We start from the raw sequence: 21,184 nt of genomic DNA, 5'->3' as shown, positions 1-21,184 counted from the left end.
CCCATGTGACTGGAACCCTAAGGCCTCTCTGGAAACCACAACCATATTACCATGTCACTTCAATGGTACTGTGCTTAACCAGGTCAACTTTCCTAATTCATAGCTTACCCTAACGAACAGATCGTGGCTTTCCCTCCTCCCCACCTACCCTATTTGAGATACACCTCATCCTTTCTTTTTTCTGTCCATTCTAACAGGTATCTTTATTTGTATAAATCCTTATATACAATGTATTCTTTCAGTCTTTCTGGGTTTTTCTTTTTACAAAAACAAACAAACAAACAAACCACAACATCTAAAACCCTTCAATGCTGTCACTCCCACAGACAGATGCTCTCAGGCAGCCCTCCCCCTGCAGGCTTCACCCTGGACACCCATGCCTTTCAACTGAGACTTCCGTTATTTTACGGAAGTGGTGTAGATCTGCACTCATCTCATTTTATCTTGTGGTCTTCCCAGTCTTATTCTGATAATATCCACTGAGAACTAGACTTGAAGTACTTTGTTTAATTTCCTCAAAGCAAGGCTAATTATGTTTTTTCTCCCTCAAGGCCCATAGCAGAGATAATGATCACTTGGTAACATAATTCTTAAGGAGTGACAACTTTTCTGTTTAGTAAAATAAATTTTTTTTTTTTTGTATTTTTCTGAAGCTAGAATTGGGGAGAGACAGTCAGACAGACTCCCGCATGCGCCCAACCGGGATTCACCCGGCATGCCCACTAGGGGGCGACGCTCTGCCCACCAGGGGGCGATGCTCTGCCCCTCCGGGGCGTTGCTCTGTCGCAACCAGAGCCACTCTAGCGCCTGGGGCAGAGGCCAAGGAGCCATCCCCAGCGCCCGGGCCATCCTTGCTCCAATGGAGCCTCGGCTGCGGGAGGGGAAGAGAGAGACAGAGAGGAAGGAGAGGGGGAGGGGTGGAGAAGCAGATGGGCGCCTCTCCTGTGTGCCCTGGCCGGGAATCGAACCCGGGACCTCCGCACGCCAGGCCGACGCTCTACCACTGAGCCAACCGGCCAGGGCCTAGTAAAATAAAGTTTAAATGAACACAAAATAACATTTCTAACTCTAAAGAATAGTTTAGATCATTTCCATTATATGATATCAGTAATATTAACTATAAGTTCAGAGACATATGATTATTACAAAAACCTTGGTAAAACCCATTCATTTTTAGTGATTCACAGTGTAAAAACAATTCCAGCTCATTATGATCCTAAATTCTCACAGATACTCAAACAACTTCTCAACTGCATTATCACTGTAAATACTAAGTATATTTTTAAACATTATTTTGGTGCATGATCATATAAAATTTTTACCTAAAAGTTGAATTTTATGATTATATTTTTAAAATATTCAGTTAATTGATAATTATAGTACCTTAAAATTGGTGTTCCTTAAAACATCAGCTTCGCAAGATCTTTCACAATCTAGATAACTGCAAATGGTCTGCTTCATTATATTACTTTCAGTTGTCATGATAAAATTATTGAGAAGATCCTAGATTTTAAAAATAAATTCCATGAATTAGTAATAATAATCCCTTCTAATATTTTACCTTATATAATTTTAAGCACTTTAAGTAATGTACCATTTGTTTTTTTAAAAACCGTCATAGAATGTACTTGCCTCATTCCAAGTAAATAATAGAGAAGTGCTAAAATAGAAATATTGGATTTCTTACTGAATATAAATAAAGTAAAAAAGTCTGTATTTGAAGCTATACCTCACATCACATCCTAATATAGCATAACACCTGGCATGTTCCTATCAAGAATGACCTGTCCTGTTGTCTCTCTATAAAGAGAGACTAGATATCACTAGAAGGCAGGAGAGTCTCGCTACAACTGGCTAAAGACGCCATGTTGGCAGTGGAACCACCGCCATGGTGCACTATGGCGTTCTCTGTTAATGAGCAGTAGGAGGGTGCAGAGAAATATGCTTCCAGTATTCAGAGTTAAAACTCGGAATGCAAATTTCCTGTTTTAAAATGCTGATTAAATGCAGGTGAAACATATCAAGTCTAAGTCAAACTGGTCCTTAGACCAGGTCCTCACCACTTATCCTTCAGAAGGGCAGAACTACAAGCTTTCAAATACTATTACTTCTAATATATTGAAAGTATATGACATAATAAATAAGACTCAATGGACTATTTCTTGAATCTAGTCACCATTCATGATATTCTTTCAATGGCACTCGTATTTTTTAATTGATCAAATATCAAGATTAAATAGAGAAAAGAGAAGCATTCAAAGGTCTATCAGTACGAAGATGGTACATTCTGTCAGGATAGCCAATAGCTGAATGAAGATGTCAAAACAAAAGAACAGGACTCAGTTTGCATGTAACTACTGAAGTTTCACAAATCTCAAATTTAATAGTTCAATATTGATTTATTGGTTCTCCTACCAAATCTGTTCCTTGTTCCTATTCTTTATCTCCCACCCCCAGTCTTTGGCATTCATCCATTCAGCAAACATTTACTGATTATGTGTCCTGGGCCAGGTGATGTATATAGGACACAGCAGTGAATTCTGCAGGATAATGCCTGGACCTCCTGGACACCAATTTCATCTACCACTATCCAGCTTCAAGCCAAAAATCTTGAAATCTTCCATTGCATAATGGCTTCTACTATCACACGGAATATACCAGCAAGTACTTGTGAGTCTTCTTTCAAAATACATTGCAAATTCTTCCATTTCTATCTCCACTGCTACCGCTTTGTGTCTTACCTACATTACTGACTAGAACAGATGACTACGGATGGTAACTGGTCTCCCTCTTCCGTGAATACTCTGCTTCAAAACACTACACAGAAGCAAAGTATCACGTCAGTTCCTTGCTCAGAAGGTGGTTTCCCAGTGAATCTAAACAAAATCCAGAACCCTTACTAATGACTGACTGACTGCAGAGGTCCTGCAAAATCTGAATCCAGTATATCTAGCCATTGCTGGTCCATCTCTTCAAACTCACTTCTAGTGTCACTCACTATAGTTTTATTTTTTCAGTTCCTCAAACTTGATCTTCAAGGCCTAAAAGAGCCTTTTTCACAATTCTGTTTACCTAGAATGCTCTTCCCTCTTCTCTTTACAGAGCTAGTTCCAGTCTCAACCTTCTAGTTTCAACTTAAATATCCCCTCCCAGAGAGGCTTTTCTAACCACTCCACACCAGACACAGACACTTAGGCACATATACAAGAGACAAATACGGAGAGATGCAGGTATAGGAGGGCGTGTCTGTGTGTGTTCTCCATTTTCTCTACCCCGGTCCTCGTATTTCTTTAGAACACAAACCCAATTTTTCACTATTTTATTAGTTTTGTTTTAACTTTCTTAACTACTTCCTTACCCTAAATATAAAAACTATTCAATGTTGTAAATTCCCTCATATTTTATTATAATTTGATCATATCATTCCATTGTTTAAAAGTCATCAGGGGTTTTCTATTATCCTCAATATCTAACCTGATCCCCTTCCCTTCCTTGGCTTATAAGGCCTTCCATGATAAGGCCAATATGTACCTCTAATATAGTATGCATTCTTGGAAAAAAGAATAATGAAAAACAGAATGTAATTTAGGAAAAAAAAAGGGATGTTCATAAAAAATACTCCTGGTAAATAGTTTAAATAATCACCGAAATTAAAATGCAATACAAGAATAGGAACAGGGTACTGTTAACAATAGTAACACTGCAGGACACGGCCCTGCTAGAATGCCAGCATCCCCCACCAGGGTAAGTTCATTTAAGGAGACACATGAAGATTGAAGGATCTGGGCAGGGAAGGACTCCGGTGACCCACCTGGGATTCCTCAGTACCAGATAAAGGGAACAGCCTAGCCCTCTAAGCTCCCTAAAAAATATTAATCACCATCATCCCGAAACAACAAGGTTGTGAGTTTGATCTCTGGTCAGGGCACACATAGGAAGCAACCAAAAAATGCTTGACTGAGTGGAACAAATGTAGGGAATCGCCCATCTAACCTTGAACCCTCTATGACTTGGATTGGGGAACTTTAGTTAAAAAGTCCTAAGTGAATGTCTCTTGAATGCAAACACCAAGGAGTTATGTGAGTGAGTGACCTTTGTGCAGACAGAAAGGAATGCATGTGGATGGGCTTTAGAAAATTAGCCTAGAGCCTTGGTCAGCAAACTGCGGCTCGTGAGCCACATGCAGCTCTTGGGCCCCTTGAGTGTAGCTCTTCCACAAAATACCACATGTGGGCACTACCTCGATAAGGAATGTACCTACCTATATAGTTTAAGTTTAAAAAATTTGGCTCTCTCACCTGATCGGGTGGTGGCGCAGAGGATAGAGCGTCAGACTGGGATGCGGAGGACCCAGGTTCGAGACTCCGAGGTCACCAGTTTGAGTGCGGGCTCATCTGGTTTGAGCAAAGTTCACCAGCTTGGACCCAAGGTCGCTGGCTTGAGCAAGGGGTTACTTGGTCTGCTGAAGGCCCATGGTCAAGGCACATATGAGAGAGCAATCAATGAACAACTAAGGTGCCACAATGAAAAACTAATGATTGATGCTTCTCATCTCTCTTCGTTTCTGTCTGTCTGTCCCTATCTATCCCTCTCTCTGACTCTCTGTCTCTGTAAAAAAATAAATAAAAATTGGCTCTCAAAAGAAATTTCAATCATTGTATGTTGATATTTGGCTCTGTTGGCTAATGAGTTTGCCGACCACTGGCCTAGAGAGTTCTAGATGTGTCTTCCTTTGTGCTTGTTAATTAGCAAAAGAAAAAGAATGTACTGACTGAAATTAGCTCTTTCTCCATGTCAGTAAGAAGTCCATTAGTCATTCTTTCCCCTTACCACCTGATCTCCCTCCCCTGTAATCCTGTTACCTTTGTTCTGCTTCTGATCAATAAAAACTGAGGGAGAAGGAGAGCCAGGAGGTCAGTCTCCCTTGGTAGCCTCTCCCTCTTCCTCCTGAAATCAGTTTGTATCTTGAGCGGTTTTTTTCCATGTGACACTGGTAGTTTCCAGTGGGCTGCAGTACTACAAAAAATGCTTCCCTTCTCCATTCCCTCTCTCCCCTTTCGTCTCTATGTTCCTCTAAAAATCAATAAAAATTAAGCCCTGATCAGATAGCTTGGTTGACTGGAGCCTCATTGCAGAGCACGAAGGTTGCCAGTTAGATCTAAGCTCAAGCCAGCAACCATGAGTAATAAACATTTCAGAAAGAAAAGAGAAACTGTAGAAGAACTCATCAAGTAAATCAGGAAAATACCCCAGACTCCAAAAACGTAAGTTCAGAACAATAGGGATACACATAATATCCTAAAAACTTCCAGAAAGAAAGAAATAAAATTACAAGGAAAAGATTGAGAATCAGAATAACGTATGTTGGGCAAATGAGTTTGTAAAATCTGTATTTTTGAGGTTTGCTCACTTTTATTGTTAAAAATGGCTGCTGCCCATGTGAATGATGCTGCCCAAGTGAGGCTGCTAATTACCTTCCTGCTTGAGAATGGGCTTTGTTATGCTAATGTGTGCTGGAGGAGGGGTTTTCGCGCCAAGAAAAGTTTGTGCGGAAGAAGGAGAGGAAGAAGAAAGCCAAGACGGCAGGTTGCTGAAGGAGAAGCCAGTTTGTGCAGAGATTGTGTAGAGAGGAGACTAATGTGAACCTGCACATGCCTGGCGGCAATGGCCATGACTACTAGCTGTATATTTGGCGTAGTCTGTGGCAGGATTCGGATCAGATCAGTATGGAGCTGCCACCACCCTAGAGCAGTAGGGTAGAGGACTGGCTGCTGTTATGGTTCTCCACGGCTGTCCTTTTGGGGACCGTGGGCTGGCCGATTTTTACAGTCCTGCAAGAGGGAACCGAGAGCTCTGTGGAAGAGGCTGCTCAAGGCCTGCAAACTGAGCAGCGGAAGGAGTTGGAATGGCCACAGGAGAAAGAGATGCAGATCCTGGACCTGGAGGGAGTGCTGGAAAAGAGGCCAGCCAGGTTGGGAGTTGCACCTGGAAACAGAGCAGTCTCTGGAGAAGGAACTACAGGTTCATGAGGTGCAGTTTGCCCTGGAAGTTGCCGAGAGGCGGCAGCCACGGGAGCCGAAGATGGAGCTGTGCCAGCAGAGTGGATAAGAGTCGGCGGGAGCAGGCGTTTCCAGATCCTCTTCTGAGGGTGAGGAGACTGGGGCTGAAGCTGCCGTCCGCAGACTTCAGAAGGTAAAAAACCAGCAGCAAGGAGTTCCTACTACACCCCTATAGGTTTGCTGTGATTTTGGGTGTGGATGGCAGTGTGCTCTCTGGAGCAAAGGTGGAATGCTGGCTGCCACTGCCACGTGCTCCTCCTTGGGACAGTGTCTTAAGACTTGCCAAGACAGTAAGGATGAGGGGGAGGCCTGAGGCCCCATGTGCATGGACTGACTCTTGAACTGTGACCACAGGGGGCACCAGTTCCCTTGTTGGATAGCCTCGCGGCTCATGAAAACCCTGATGGGGGGGCAGGTCTGGTGGAGGGCCCCTGCATCGGGAAGCTTTTCATCCAGTTGGAGAGAAGCTCCAAGGACAATTTGTGTTTGGGGCAAAGTGCTAGGGAGACTGGTGAAGGGCATCTTTGTAATTGTTGAAATTGTATGTATATAACTTGTGCTGTTGCTATAATTTGTTTGTGTGATGTGCCTAATTCCCTTTACAGGAATGCCTGTGGGTGGTGTGTGGATTGCGAAGTGAGCAAAAGGGGTGGAATGTTTGGCAAATGAGTTTGTAAAATCTCTATTTTGGGGGTTTGCTCACTTTTATTGTTAAAAATGGCTGCTGCCCATGTGAATGATGCTGCCCGGTGGGCTGCTAATTACTTTCCTGCCTGGGAAGGCTAATGTGTGCTGGAGGAGGGGTTTTCACGCCAAGAAAAGGTTTGTGTGAGGAAGAAGGAGAAAGCCAAGATGGCAGGTTGCTGAAGGACAAGCCAGTTTGTGCAGTTTGTGCAAAGTGAGAGCAGAGAGAAGGACATGGGGATCCAGAGGGGACTGAGGCTGGTGGGGGGCCTTTGATTCTAGGAAAACTCAGAAAAGAACCTCCTGGTTGTGAAACTGGAGAATGTGTGAGTGGGTTTTGGAGCCCTGTGTCTTTGTGTTTACTCGCCAGCCGGGTGCGAGGCTAGAATAAAGGAATGGCCCACCAGTTTTTGGCTCTGCTGTTTCTCTACTATCTGACCGAATCTAACGTGAACCTGCTCAGGCCTGGCTGCGACAGCCGTGACTACTAGCTGTACAACATAGACTTCCCAGAGGTATTACTGGAAGCTAGAATAATAAAAGCACATTTTTAAAAATGAGGGAAATGGCCCTGGCTGGGGGGTCAGTTGGTTGGAACGTCGTCCAGCTGGACCGAGATTGTGGGTTTGATCCCTGGTCGGGCATATAGGATAGGAGTCAAATGTGAGTGCACGGGTGAGTGGAGCAATGAATTGATGTTTCTTTCTCTCTCTATCCCCTTCCTCTCTCTAAAATCAAGCAATATATTTTTTAAAATGTTGATGATGAAAAATAATTTTAATCTATAATTCTATGCTCAGGCAAGATATAAATAGAGTATACAAAAATTATTTTGAAATTTGAAACATCTCAAAAAATTTACCTCCCAAGCAAGCACCCTTTTCTGAATGAGATGTGCCACCAAAACAAGGAAGTTCCTCTAGAAATAGGAAATCCTGAGATTCTACACAGGAGAGAGGTGAGTGATATTCCCGGACATAAAGGTAACCCTAAAGCCAATTAAATAAAAACCTGTAACTATTAGTAGAACAGAGAAAGGGCAGTGTGTGCTTGAAGGGGCTGTATAAGAAAGCTACTAGCCTGACCAGGTGGTGGTGCAGTGGATAGAGCATTGGACTGGGATGCAGAGGACCCAGGTTTGAAACCCCAAGGTCACTGGCTTGAGCAGAGGCTCACTAGCTTGAGGGCGGGGTTGCTGGCTTGAGCGTCGGATCATAGACATGACTCCATGGTCGCTGGCTTGAGCAAGGGGTCATTTGGTCTGCTGTATCCCCCCCACCCTCCATCAAGATACATATAAGAAAGCAATCATTGAACAACTAAGGAACTGCAACAAAAAATTGATGCTTCTCATCTCTCTCCCTTCCTGTCTGTCTGTCCCTAGCTGTCCTCTCTCTAGTTTTCTGTCTCCGTCAAAAAAAACAAAACTATTAAACTATCATCTTTCATAGTGGGAAGTCAAAAGATATCTAAAATGAAGAAATTCTTTAAATAGCAGTACAATTTTTAAAAAATGTATAGTTAAATATGAAAAAAAATTTGCTAAAGATTGGAAGAAGTTGCCTCTAGTTAGAAAATATATTTAGAGATGATAGAAAATAGACTGTTAATATTTAAGCTTTTTCCACATGCAAAAGAATGAAACTGGACTACAGTCTCTCCCCCTGTACTAAAATTAACTCAAAATGGATCAAAGATCTAAACATAAGACCTGAAACAATTAAGTGCATAGAAGAAGACATAGGTACTAAACTCATGGACCTGGGTTTTAAAGAGCATTTTATGAATTTGACTCCAATGGCAAGAGAAGTGAAGGCAAAAATTAATGAATGGGACTACATCAGACTAAGAAGTTTTTGCTCAGCAAGAGAAACTGATAACAAAATAAACAGCCAACTAAATGGGAAATGATATTTTCAAACAACAGCTCAGATAAGGGCCTAATATCCAAAATATACAAAGACCTCATAAAACTCAACAACAAACAAACAAACAAACAATCCAATAAAAAAATGGGAAGAGGACATGAACAGACACTTCTCCCAGGAAGAAATACAAATGGCCAACAGATATATGAAAAGATGCTCATCTTCGTTAGTTATTAGAGAAATGCAAATCAAAACTGCAATGAGATACCACCTCACACCTGTTAGATTAGCTATTATCAACAAGACAGGTAATAGCAAATGTTGGAGAGGCTGTGGAGAAAAAGGAACCCTCATACACTGTTGGTGGGAATGTAAAGTAGTACAACCATTATGGAAGAAAGTATGGTGGTTCCTCAAAAAACTGCAAATAGAATTATCTTATGACCCAGCAATCCCTCTACTGGGTATATACCCCAAAAACTCAGAAACATTGATACGTAAAGACACATGCAGCCCCATGTTCATTGCAGCATTGTTCACAGTGGCCAGGACATGGAAACAACCAAAAAGCCCGTCAATAGATGACTGGATAAAGAAGATGTGGCACATATACACTATGGAATACTACTCAGCCATAAGAAATGATGACATCGGATCATTTACAGCAAAATGGTGGGATCTTGATAACATTATACGAAGTGAAATAAGTAAATCAGGAAAAACCAGGAACTGCATTATTCCATACGTAGGTGGGATATAAAAGTGAAACTAAGAGACATTGATAAGAGTGTGGTGGTTACGGGGGGGGGGGGGGGGGGGGGGGGGGAAGGGGGAGAGGGAGAGGGGGAGGGGGAGGGGGAGGGGCACAAAGAAAACTAGATAGAAGGTGACAGAGGACAATCTGACTTTGGGTGATGGGTATGCAACATAAGTGAACGACAAGATAACCTGGAGTTGTTATCTTTGAATATATGTATCCTGATTTATTGATGTCGCCCCATTAAAAATAAAATTATTTTTTAAAAAAATTTAAGCTTTTTACTATTATTTGACAAACTGTATACATGTATTACTTTGCGTAAAAATTCACTAAAAAACATTTGGATAATAAAGAAAGATATTTTAAAAAGAGGAGGAAAGAAAGAAAAACAACCACACCAAGAAGGAATTCCTTTAGATAAGCAGAGAAGTTAAATATTTTTTTAAATTAATGAAATTATTACTTTATTAAATCAAAGTTAAAAGTCATATATTTATCCTGACAAATGCCCCAAATTGACTGCTTATTCTATTGATTACTGAGATAGGCATATTAAAATATTCTACTGTGACTGGGAGTATTTTATTTCTCCTTTCAGTTCTAGCAATTGTATTCTGAGGTTATACTATCAGGTATATACAAATTTTGAGTTGCTATAGCTTCCTAGAAAATTGAATTTTGTTTTTTAATGAAATTTTCTATTTTGATGCATGCATTTGGCCTTAAAGTAACTAAAATATAAGGATCCAGGAAGGTTTAAAGTAAAAGTCTGGAAAGAGGTATGTCACTCAAACACTAACCAAGAGAAACCTGTGGTTAATGTTCATAGTTTTAAACAAATTAAAAAGAGACCAAAGTGACTTACCAATAAAAATATGCAAAAAGTAAAGAATACCCAGAGGATGTGGAAATATGGAAACTCTGATACTCTGTCTTAAGAATATAAACTGGTACAACCTTTCTGAGAGAATATGGAGCTAGAGATCAACAACTTTACAAGTGTGTGAACACACTGCTTCACAATTCCATTTTTGGAAATTTACACCCCCCCCCCCAATGATAAAAAAATACACAAAGATCACTCTACCTAACAATGAAAAACTGGAACATTTAAGATAACTAAATATTCAATAGCAAGATGTGTGTCTAGAAAGATATAAATAAAAATACTAACAATAATTTTTCCATTTAAAGAAATACAAATAAATTTTAGTTTTATCTTCAGGCTTTTTTATATTTTTCAAGTTTTTGAAGCATTTAGTACTTTTAAAATTTAAATCAACCACAAAATGACAGTAAGTATAATTTGAAAAAAAGAAGTTAACTATTACATTTAGCTCTAGCTCTATGAAGAACTATAAAGGTTTTAATTTTTTTATTTGGAAATGCTAACACAACCACCTTACTTCTACTTATTGAATCATACATTCTGTATTACACAATGAAATCAAGGTTGTTTCTCATATAGAAAACTAATTTCCAATTAAAAAATGTTCTTACTATAGAGTATGGCAGTTAACATAAACTGCACTTTATCAACAGTGATTCTGATTAGTCGAGATAAAAATGTTCTTAAAATTGCTTACTTTAAAAGTTGTAGGTAAATCTTCATCTTCTGTAGGATCTATGTCAAACCAATGATCATTTTTATCGCCTATTTCTTGTAAGCCTTTATGAAATTCTAGCAGTCCTCCGTTATATCTGCAAGGCATTTTAAATAAGGTTAGTATGACTATGACTCTGTAACTAAATAGTTTACAAATAAGACGAGTAACCCATTTTATTTATTTTTGAGATAAGTAGGGCAGTGATAACCTCTCGCATACTATAGAAATACAAATGCTAGGACTCTCATCTGTGGTAGACTGGGATGAAATACAGCTGGAAGGGGAGACAATAGATTATATAGTAGCTCAAGCTTGAACAGTATGGGGCCATGGTAATAAAAAGGACTATAAGTTGGTTGGCTTTTGTTTACTGTCTTGGAAGCCTTTAAGAAAGATGATGACAGGCACAGGTCAGCCAACTACTGACTGAGAACACACTGTAAAAGACAGATGCCTCTATGGCAGCATTTAAAGAGAACTTTCTGTTCTCCAGCCATAAAAATAATCTATGTTAAAAATCAGGCCCAGGTTTAATCAAAGGCACAAAAAACCATAATAAAAAGAGATGAAATGCGTAACCTCGAAAAGACTTCTATTAACAACTCTGATTAAAAGGCCTCTGTGGTAACACGTTGGGGACCGCAAGCCAACAGGGTCTTTGCGGTTTAGATTTTGGGGGACAGAGGTGTGGGGGACTGGCAGTAAGCTGACAGTCTGCCCAACCCCCACCTCATTTGCTCGGTTAAGTTGCTAAAGGCTAAGTTTTTCTCCACACCTCCATGTCAGCTGTGATGCTGAACTGTTTCTACTGTCCACCCTCCATGTCCCTTGGAGAGACTGCAGGCAGTTTTCTTCTTATTCTTTGTTTTGTGAAGTTAAGATGTTATATAGGGTGGGGGTTTTCTGCACTTGGGAGAATTCTTGGGTTGCCTTGGAAATGTGATCAGAGTTATCACTGATTTGCTAATGACTCTCTCTGCCCTATAAATAAAGCCGGGTTGGGGGTGGAGAGTACTCTCTGTTCTTGCCATCAGCTTGCAGAGGCCTCTGATCCCACCCTATTTCTCTTTAAGTTTATTTTCTTCATTCTGCATCATTCTCCCTCAGGACCTGGAATTACCAGTTACGCTGGTTCGCGGCAGTAACATATAAAGAATCTTTACTGACCCTAAACATAGGATAAACTGTGCCAAAAATGAAGCCCAGTATTTAATCATAAGGGTAGAACAACAGTAAAGACCCAAAGTACAGCTCTGACAGGAAACAGGTAGACTCTGAGATCTGGAATGGGGACATTTAGGTGAATATACTTAGAAACAATGAATCCCTAAATTCTCCTGAGTCCTCTGATGGCGAAGGTCTCTCCCTTGTTAGATGAGAGCAGATTGCCATTACTTAGCGTCCACACAGAAATATCATCTGAGGTACATCAAAAAATGACACCTTCCTTCTTAAAATCCTCTCTATCCCCACTCATTGGCTACAGACTAGTATACCTAGGATCAGGTAAAAGTAAAGTCCAAATGAGAAAACAGAGCCCCTTCCAGAAAGAAAAAGCTTATTCATCATAAGAACTGCAGAACTTGACTAGAGCGTACTGGCAAAAACATGTATGGGAGTGGATCTTAAGAGTGCCAAACCAGTGGACAAATATACAGCTGGACAGGGAAACGTACACTGACCTGGGACAACTCTTCCATAATTCCATAATCCTACTAAAACACCTGAAGCCAGTATTAGTTTGCTGCTAAGAAGGTTATTTGAAGCTTGGATATAACAATGGCCTATATAGTAACTGAGGTGGAAATGCTGAAAAATTCTTGGAAAGAATATTAAAAGAAAGCTCCAGGAGGTGAGGATGTTAGAAAGGACTTAGTACCTAAGACCACAGAACCCACCACTAGACAATGATCCCTGGAAAGACCTAGATGACACTATCCATTAATATAATAAGAAATACAGGTGAGAAGGGCAGCTCAGTGGTGGTTGTTTATATAGGTTGGGAATGAAAGGAGATGATGCCATATGATTGGGCTTTCTAATGTCAACAATCTGGAAAACAAGATACTCTCCAATGCCCACATGTAAAGAGAATAAAAAGTAGTTCACATATCTGAGGAAAGGAAAACGGTACATATTCTCTGTCTTGTCTCAGAACTATGTTAATTCTCTCATAATACAGACTAAAGGGATTGTGATCATTCTGACATTCTGAAAAACATCACATTGATGACATCATACTAGCATACAGCAAGTAGGAAATCTTCAGGTTACCTTAGTAAAGCATAGAAGATAAAACAAAGACTGAGGGAATGATCAGATACGAACCTTTTAGAGATCCAAGGGCTGGGCCAAGCAGTGATCTTTCATGAGAATTTACAGAAGTAAGCTTTCTACTGTAATTCACCCTTCAGATCTCAGCCAAACATTATCTCCTCAGAGAGACTTCTGATTCCCAGAACCAGACTGGGCCTCCGTTATTAGTCTTTTATTGTTCATTGTATTTTCCTTCATAGTTTTTTTTTTTATCACATTTGATAATTATTTTGCATAACTGGTTATTTTATTAATATCTATAATGTTACATAAGAACAGAAACTCTATTTTGTAAATATAGTACTTGTAACCCCAAATATAGCAGTTTCTAGACCAGGGGTCCCCAAACTATGGCCCGCGGGCCACATGCAGCCCCCTGAGGCCATTTATCCGGCCCCCGCCGCACTTCCAGAAGGGGCACCTCTTTCATTGGTGGTCAGTGAGAGGAGCATAGTTCCCATTGAAATACTGGTCAGTTTGTAGATTTAAATTTACTTGTTCTTTATTTTAAATATTGTATTTGTTCCCGTTTTGTTTTTTTACTTTAAAATAAGATATGTGCAGTGTGCATAGGGATTTGTTCACAGTTTTTTTTTATAGTCCGGCCCTCCAACGGTCTGAGAGACAGTGAACTGGCCCCCTGTGTAAGAAGTTTGGGGACCCCTGTTCTAGACTATGATAAATGCTTACCAAAAAAAATGAATGAATGATGTTACAAATGGCGAAGGACCTCCCTATGGGGAGTGAACAAACCGCTAGTCCATATAGATTCTGCTGTACAATTTCACTAAATACACCATTCACAAATATTAGGGGATCCGGGAACAAGCACACACTCCAGTACTTTCAGCTTTTTGCACAGTGCATCTTCACCAATGAAATAAAAGTTGGTTTTGCATCTCATTTGCAGAATTGAACAAATTTCTTTGACTTGGCATTTGCTTTTCTGATGTTCTTGTTTAGTTTAAAAAAAATCAAATGCCTCTTTTTTTCTATCGTTTCATATTCATACTGAAATATCTTCTAATTTTTGTGGCAATATATGTAATACTCAACTCTTCCAAAACTCAGCATTTGGACCCTTTCGATGCTGTATAAATTCATTTATATCTTAAACACCTATTCCAAATGGTGATAATAGTAATAACTACAACCATCATTTATTTGTTAAGAATAGCTTTTTTGTGTCCAGGACACTATTCTACATCCTTATGAGGTAGGCACTATTATACGTTCCATTTTACAAATAAGAAAAAAAGATGAGGCTTATCAACATTGTTTCTTTGCATCAAAGATTAGGTAGGTGGTAGAGAATGTATTTGCACCCAAGTCTTTCGGATTCCAAAGCTTATGTTCCAATGTCTATGCTACATACACTGCCTCTTAGTACACTGTCATAATTAGTTAAGTTTGATACTTATTATTCTCAAGTATGTTAAATAAATTATATACAAATACAGAAGAAAAAAAATCAGTCCAGTACAAAGTCATTATCCCTGTTATACCGTGCAAACTCCACTTGTATTTCACAATGCAAAACGCTGACAGGGAATCTACTCATTAATTAAAATCCTTACCTCTTTTGAGCACATCGAAGCACACCACGTCCAAAATAAACTAAACACATAAAGTTTTCAAAAATTTCGTTTTCTTGGATCACCATCTTCATCACCAGAAATTTATTTTCAGCTTCTATATAATCCTATAGGAACATAAAACTGGGTTTGGCTTATGTACAGGCATTAAACAAGTATTCCACAAACTAGAGAAGTTCAGGAAACTTTAAAATTGATCCAGTCTTTTGGTCATTTATTCACACCTCTAATCCTATCACCTAGAAAATATACTAAGTGCTAAAAATATTTAATACAAAATAATAACAAGATAATCTTTGACCAAAATTTCCAAGTGAACATTAAAACTAACAAAACAATTTTGTTTCTAAAACTGACAGATATTATTAGCTAAAACAATGATGACTATGGGAGCGTAAGTCTATAATTCTTACTATTTTTTTTTTTCTAATTGGAGCACAAATCTAATTTTTCAAATTGCAAGTAGAGAGTATAACTTTCTGAAAACAAAAGTAAAGAAGTATGAAGGTTGCAAAGAAAATATAAGAAATAATTAAAAAACACAAAAAGAGAATGTTAAATTGGAAAGGATTGTCTTTTTGTGTGTGACAGAGCTAGAGACAGAGAGAGGGACAGATAGGAACAGACAGACAGGGAGAGCGATGAGAAGCATCAATTCTTCGTTGTGACACTTTAGTTGTTCATTGTTTTCTCAGATGTGCCTTGACTGGGGGGCTACAGCAGACTGAGTGACCCCTGGTTCAAGCCAGCAACCTAGGGTTCAAGCTGGTGAGCCTTGCTCAAACCAGATGAGCCCGTGCTTAAGCCAGCGACCTCGGTGTTTCCAAACCTGGGTTTTCTGCGTCTCAGTCCAATGCTCTATCCACTGCGCCACCGCCTGGTCGGGCTGGAAAGGATTCTTAAAAATCACCTAAATTTTTACATTTTGCACTTCACTTTATTCAACAAAGAATTTAAAGTAAAACATATATTTTACAAAAGGGGTAAGGATTAGGACCAGAGATTAAGCTATACTAGAAAATGGTTTAAAATGTATTGTGTAAGTGAAAGATGCTAAACAATTTTCTGTTTTACACAAATGGTAAGCATTTAAAGGATAAATAAGGCCCAGTTGCTCAGTGGATAGAGCATTAATTAGCACAGCATGCAGACATCCTGGGTGGATCCCAGGTCGGGGTGGATGAGGGAGTCTGTCTCTTTATCTCCTCCTCTCACCTAAAAAGTAAATATTTATAAGATAACTAAAATTATGTTTTCCCTATCAAAAATTTTAATATCATAAAATAGTTTCTGGCATAACTATTCTATATATATATACATATATATATACACACACACACACACACACACACACATATATATATAAAAGTCACTGAATTGTTTCAATTTTTAAAGAATTTCAAAAATCAACATTTTAATTTGTTAAAATAAGGTCAGTATATGTAAAAAAGATTTTTAATGGACAAATAATAAAGGCTACATACCTCTTTCTTTCCTCTTTCAGTGAGTGATACTCCATACAAAAACAGTAATGTCAAATAATAACCAACATTAATCTGATGTGCCTAAAAAGATAAAATATATTTCAACTGGTTATTAAAGACTAAGCTACCTTTTTTCCTTTCTACTGAATTTATTGAAGTGACACTAGTTAACAAAAATGTGTAGGTTTCAGGTGCACAGTTCTGTGACACATCATCTGTACACTGCACTGTGTGTGCACACCCCAGGCCCAGTCTCCCGCCACCACCATCTACCCCCATAACCTCTTCTGCAACTTCCCGCCCCTTCCCTCTCCCGCCACCACCATCTACCCCCATAACCTCTTCTACAGCTCCCCGCCCCTTCCCTCTCCCGCCACCACCATCTACCCCCATAACCTCTTCTACAGCTCCCCGCCCCTTCCCTCTCCCGCCACCACCATCTACCCCTGTAACCTCTTCTGCAACTTCCCACCCCTTCCCTTTGGTAATCACCATGCTGTTATTTGTGTCTATTAGGTTTTTCTTACTTTTAACTTTAGCGAGATTAATTAAATACCCTAAGTTTATTTAATAATTATTAAAATAGTAAAATTATCAATCATAATAATTATAGATATGTATTTGGTAATTTGACCCAGAAGAGGATAGTTAATAATCCTGATATAAAACATGAAAGTTTGATTTAAAAAAATAAAAGCAACTACCATCAAGATTTGTTATATTCAAACTTTCAAAAAATTCTCTTGCTCTCTCTCTCATTTATAATATTTCAGATATCAAAACAGTTTAGGCAATAATATAATGAACCACCCAAGTATCTACCATCCAGCTTAAAAATACAATGATGTCTTAAATCAAAGTCTTTGAGCATTTGGTGGTATAACAGTGTAAACATAAAGCTTATCACTTCTTCAGTGAAAAATTAAAACATGAGAATATCTGCATTTAAAAACAGTCTATGCCAAATTACAGAGATGGGAGAAAAGATTATTGATTAGGAAGAGTGAGGAGGGCAAGGCGTGCCTGTAACTATAAAGGGATAACACAAAAGAGATTTTTGTGGGAATGTGATAGTTCAACTTGACTACATGAGTGGTTACACAAATACTCATAAAATGGCAAAGAACTAGACACACCATGCACAAAAGTTAGCATAGCTGGCCTGACACTGCTATCCTTACCAAGGCCTGCTTGCAAGACTGACCCGCTATACTGGTATCTGGCAATCCGGATTTCAGCAGTGTTCCCACTGTTCTCTGACTGATAAGGGCGGTTTATTGTACAAACAATGGGATTTATGCTGAAAACAACAGTACCAATTTTTCCTAATATAAAAGTATCAGAAGAAAGAGAAACTGATTAATAATTAAGGAGAAAGAGAGGAGTGGATTCTGTCATGACTCCCTATTTCTAATTGGGAGAGCCCATTTTACTTGTTCCAGTTTCTCTTAGGGTGCACAATTTCATGGCAGGGTAGGAGAGTGGTAAAGACGGGTTAAAGAAATAGTCATAAGAAAGTACAATACAAAGGAAGAAAGCTAATTTATGTGTAGCTTTCTCTACATGTAAAAGAGGAAAACAGATCTCGACCTACACCTTAAAGTTAACATGCACTAGCCATTCTCTCATGGAAAATTGTAGTCCGAGTCCATTATTTCAAACTTTCAAAAAGAAAACACTTACAGTATAATTAGTAGCTTGAATGTTCCTAAGAGCTGCTTCCAGTTGTGTTATCAAGAAACGTAAAGTCAAAGCAGGAACAATTTCCTCCCCATTATGGCTATTAGCTGTAACTTCTCTCTATGAAAAATTATTCAGTTGAAAATATTCTTAAATTAGAACAAATATCTACATATTTTTATTATACAAACAATACATGCTCATTATAGATATTCTGGAGTATAGATATAAAGTGCACACAACCCAGATACAATTATTCTCATACTTGTTTTTAAGTAGTCTCGTAAGTCTATTTCCTTAAAATACTAAAAAAGTATTTATGTCTGCCAAGGGGTTGGCAACATTTACTCTTACTTTGAAGGGAAGGGGTAATCCCACTTCATTCTCATCCCTTCTCTTCTCCAGAATGACAAAAATCCTCCTTCCAACTCTGAATCTTTAATAAGCAGGAATGCTGGCTTTAATACCAACACTAAAATAAGCCATCTTACATGCTGCCATCTGATTGGAACCAAGCTAATATATGATTTATTATGTACCATAATTTGATGTTTCCATGGGTGAAATAAAAGGAAGGACTATGTCGTATTATTTGTGTCCATTCCCCAATGCCTTATGCCCACAAGTCCTTGGCTTAAATTACATTATGTTTAATGATGTATTATCTCTGTGGAAAGTTTAATCTACACTTTCTTAACCTGGTTTCCAATATACTTTTTGTTTTTCTCCTAGCTAATTAATGTATTATCAGTCTCCTTACCACTCAATTTAATGACTCGCTTTTCCATCAACGCACATTCCCTGGAAAGAGTAATCCACTGCCATGTTTCTAAATGGTTCGCACACACAGACAGTTTCAAATTCATATCCAGCTCAGAACTGTCACCTGAATTCCAGACTCATATACCCAACCATTTACTCAACAAAATCTCTTCAATTTGAAAAGGCATATAAATAACAGAACTCTGAAGTTCCACCTCTGTCAAATAGTCCGGATAGTTTCCAATCCACCCTCTCAACAACAACTAAGAAAACTGGACAAAATATGAAAGCCATCTGTTTGAAGGCAACGGAAAGCTGGTAGGGCATGGAAATCTCTGGGGCCAACATGCAAGAGAAGAGGAAGGTCCAGAAATGTGAGACTGACTTCTGGAGTCACTTTTATCCTTAAGGCAACTGTTGTATTTAGTTGTGGCTGAGGCCGAGATGCTAGGCAGAACTTTCAGCAAAACTGCAGAACTAGAGAAAACTGGGAGTTCATGACCTATCAAGGGAGCGGAGCCCTGGCAAACACCGCATTCTTTTGATTGGGACCCTAAAGAAATGGTTCCAACTGGAAACAGACCCTAATACAAGGATTTGAATGCACATAGTTTACTTGGGACGTGCAGAGAACAATGGCAGGGGAGTGGAGAAGTGATACAGGGAAGGAGAGGCAGGCTTAAAACGAATGGAAATGATAAACCAGTCACCCACTGTGAGCAACAGGGTTAATATAAAAGGGGAACCCAGAAAAAGTAAAAACGTCAAGGAGAAAAGGAACTGGGATATTTAAGTAACAATTCCCAAGGCTTATTGATTGATTGGTTTCTGGGGTGAGGAGGGAGTATTAATTCCTTGGGACTTCTGAACTGCAATTAAACAAAAAAAGCCTTCTATAGTTTCAGAAAAAAAGAAGAAAGGCCTGAGGATAAAGATGTAGATACTGAAACTGGAAACTGTCCAGCACATAGTGAAATGACAGGAGTCAAGGGGCATGGGCAGGGCACTGACAGTATTTGCCACAACGGGCGAACCACCAATGGACCCTTCTTCATAGAACAGAAGATTGCGATGATCTCGATCGCCAGTTGAATTAAGCGATCCGCCAGAAAAGCACAAATAAGCATTACTAAGAAATATTTCTGCCAGTTTTTCCCGTTCTTCTCAAAGGAGGGTAGTTCTAAGCCAATCCAGGTAGTCATGGCAAATAGCAGAATTCTCTATTACTATTTAGATGACTATGGAATTTGTATTAATGTTTTCGTGTTCACATTCATGATTTGGTTATTTTTACCTTCTTTCTTTTTCTGAACATTTTTACCAGGCATTTATCAACTTCATTGGTCTTTTCAAAGAACCAAGTTTTGGCTTTATCGACTTTCTCTAGTATGTGTTTTATTCTATTTTATTAGTTTTAGCTATTTCTTCAATATCACTTCCTTTTTTAGATTTCATTTTTAATTTGCTGTTTTTCCATTAACCTCTTGAACTTTATATATATTTAGATGATTGGTTTTCAACCTTGCTTCTTTTTGTAATATATGCATTTCAAGCTATAAATATTCCTTGAAGCACAGCTTTTACCTAATATCAGTTTTGGTATATATTTTTATTTAGTTCAAAGACCTTCCTAATTTTCATTGTAATTTCTTCTTTGGCCCATAGGTTAACTATATTAGAGATATATACTTTAACTTAGGATCAATGGCTTTCTAGTTTATCTTTCTGTTACTGATTTCTAAATTGATTGTATAATAGCTAGAGAGCATGCTCTGTATGTTTGGACTCTGAAATTTGATTAGACTTGCTTTGTGATTTAGCATATGGTCAATTTTTGTAAATGTTCTGTGTGCATTTAAAAAGAATGTATATTCTGCCACTGTTAGGTCCAGTGTTCATACACACACATACACACACACACACACACACACACACACACCCAGAGCTACATCTTTACTAATTTTACGTCCCTGTTCTGTCAACTATTCAGAGTTATGTTAAGTTCTCCCATTAGGATTGTTGATTTATCCATTTCCCCTGTAGCATTATCAATTTTTATCATTTTATGATATAAAAAGTTCTATATGTACTTGGGTCTACCTTTTGGAATTTCTTCTCTATTCTCTAGACTTGTCTGTAGAGGCAAGAGCAAGTAACACAATCTTTTAGTTATTAGATCTTCACAGTAAGTTTTAATATCTAAGTGAACAGAATCCAAGTCCTCCCCCCTAAACTTCTTTTTTTTCTTTTTTCTTTTTGTATTTTCTGAAGTTAGAAGCAGGGAGGCACTCAGACTCCCACATGCACCCAACTGGAATCCATCCAGCATGTCCACTAGGGGGCGATGCTCCGCTCATCTGGGGCATTGC

General features: G+C 38.8%; 1 protein-coding gene across 3 annotated transcripts in view; it reads right to left on the bottom strand.

Annotated features, from left to right (window-relative positions):
- DZIP3 (DAZ interacting zinc finger protein 3) overlaps nucleotides 1-21,184 on the bottom strand; it is a 110,057-nt gene that overhangs the window by 55,896 nt on the left and 32,977 nt on the right. For all 3 annotated transcript variants that reach the window (XM_066346781.1, XM_066346782.1, XM_066346780.1), the window contains exons 5-9: nucleotides 18,057-18,173; nucleotides 16,374-16,454; nucleotides 14,872-14,996; nucleotides 10,958-11,072; nucleotides 1,384-1,503 (exon numbers count right to left, since the gene is read on the bottom strand). In XM_066346781.1, the coding sequence (XP_066202878.1) occupies nucleotides 1,384-1,503; nucleotides 10,958-11,072; nucleotides 14,872-14,996; nucleotides 16,374-16,454; nucleotides 18,057-18,173 (558 nt within the window). The remainder of the gene's footprint in view (nucleotides 1-1,383; nucleotides 1,504-10,957; nucleotides 11,073-14,871; nucleotides 14,997-16,373; nucleotides 16,455-18,056; nucleotides 18,174-21,184) is intronic.

Source organism: Saccopteryx leptura, chromosome 8 (genome assembly GCF_036850995.1).
Source record: "Saccopteryx leptura isolate mSacLep1 chromosome 8, mSacLep1_pri_phased_curated, whole genome shotgun sequence".
NCBI lineage: Eukaryota > Metazoa > Chordata > Mammalia > Chiroptera > Emballonuridae > Saccopteryx > Saccopteryx leptura.
The sequence above is the reverse complement of the archived record's forward strand: the minus strand, read 5'-3'. Positions and strand labels throughout refer to the sequence as shown.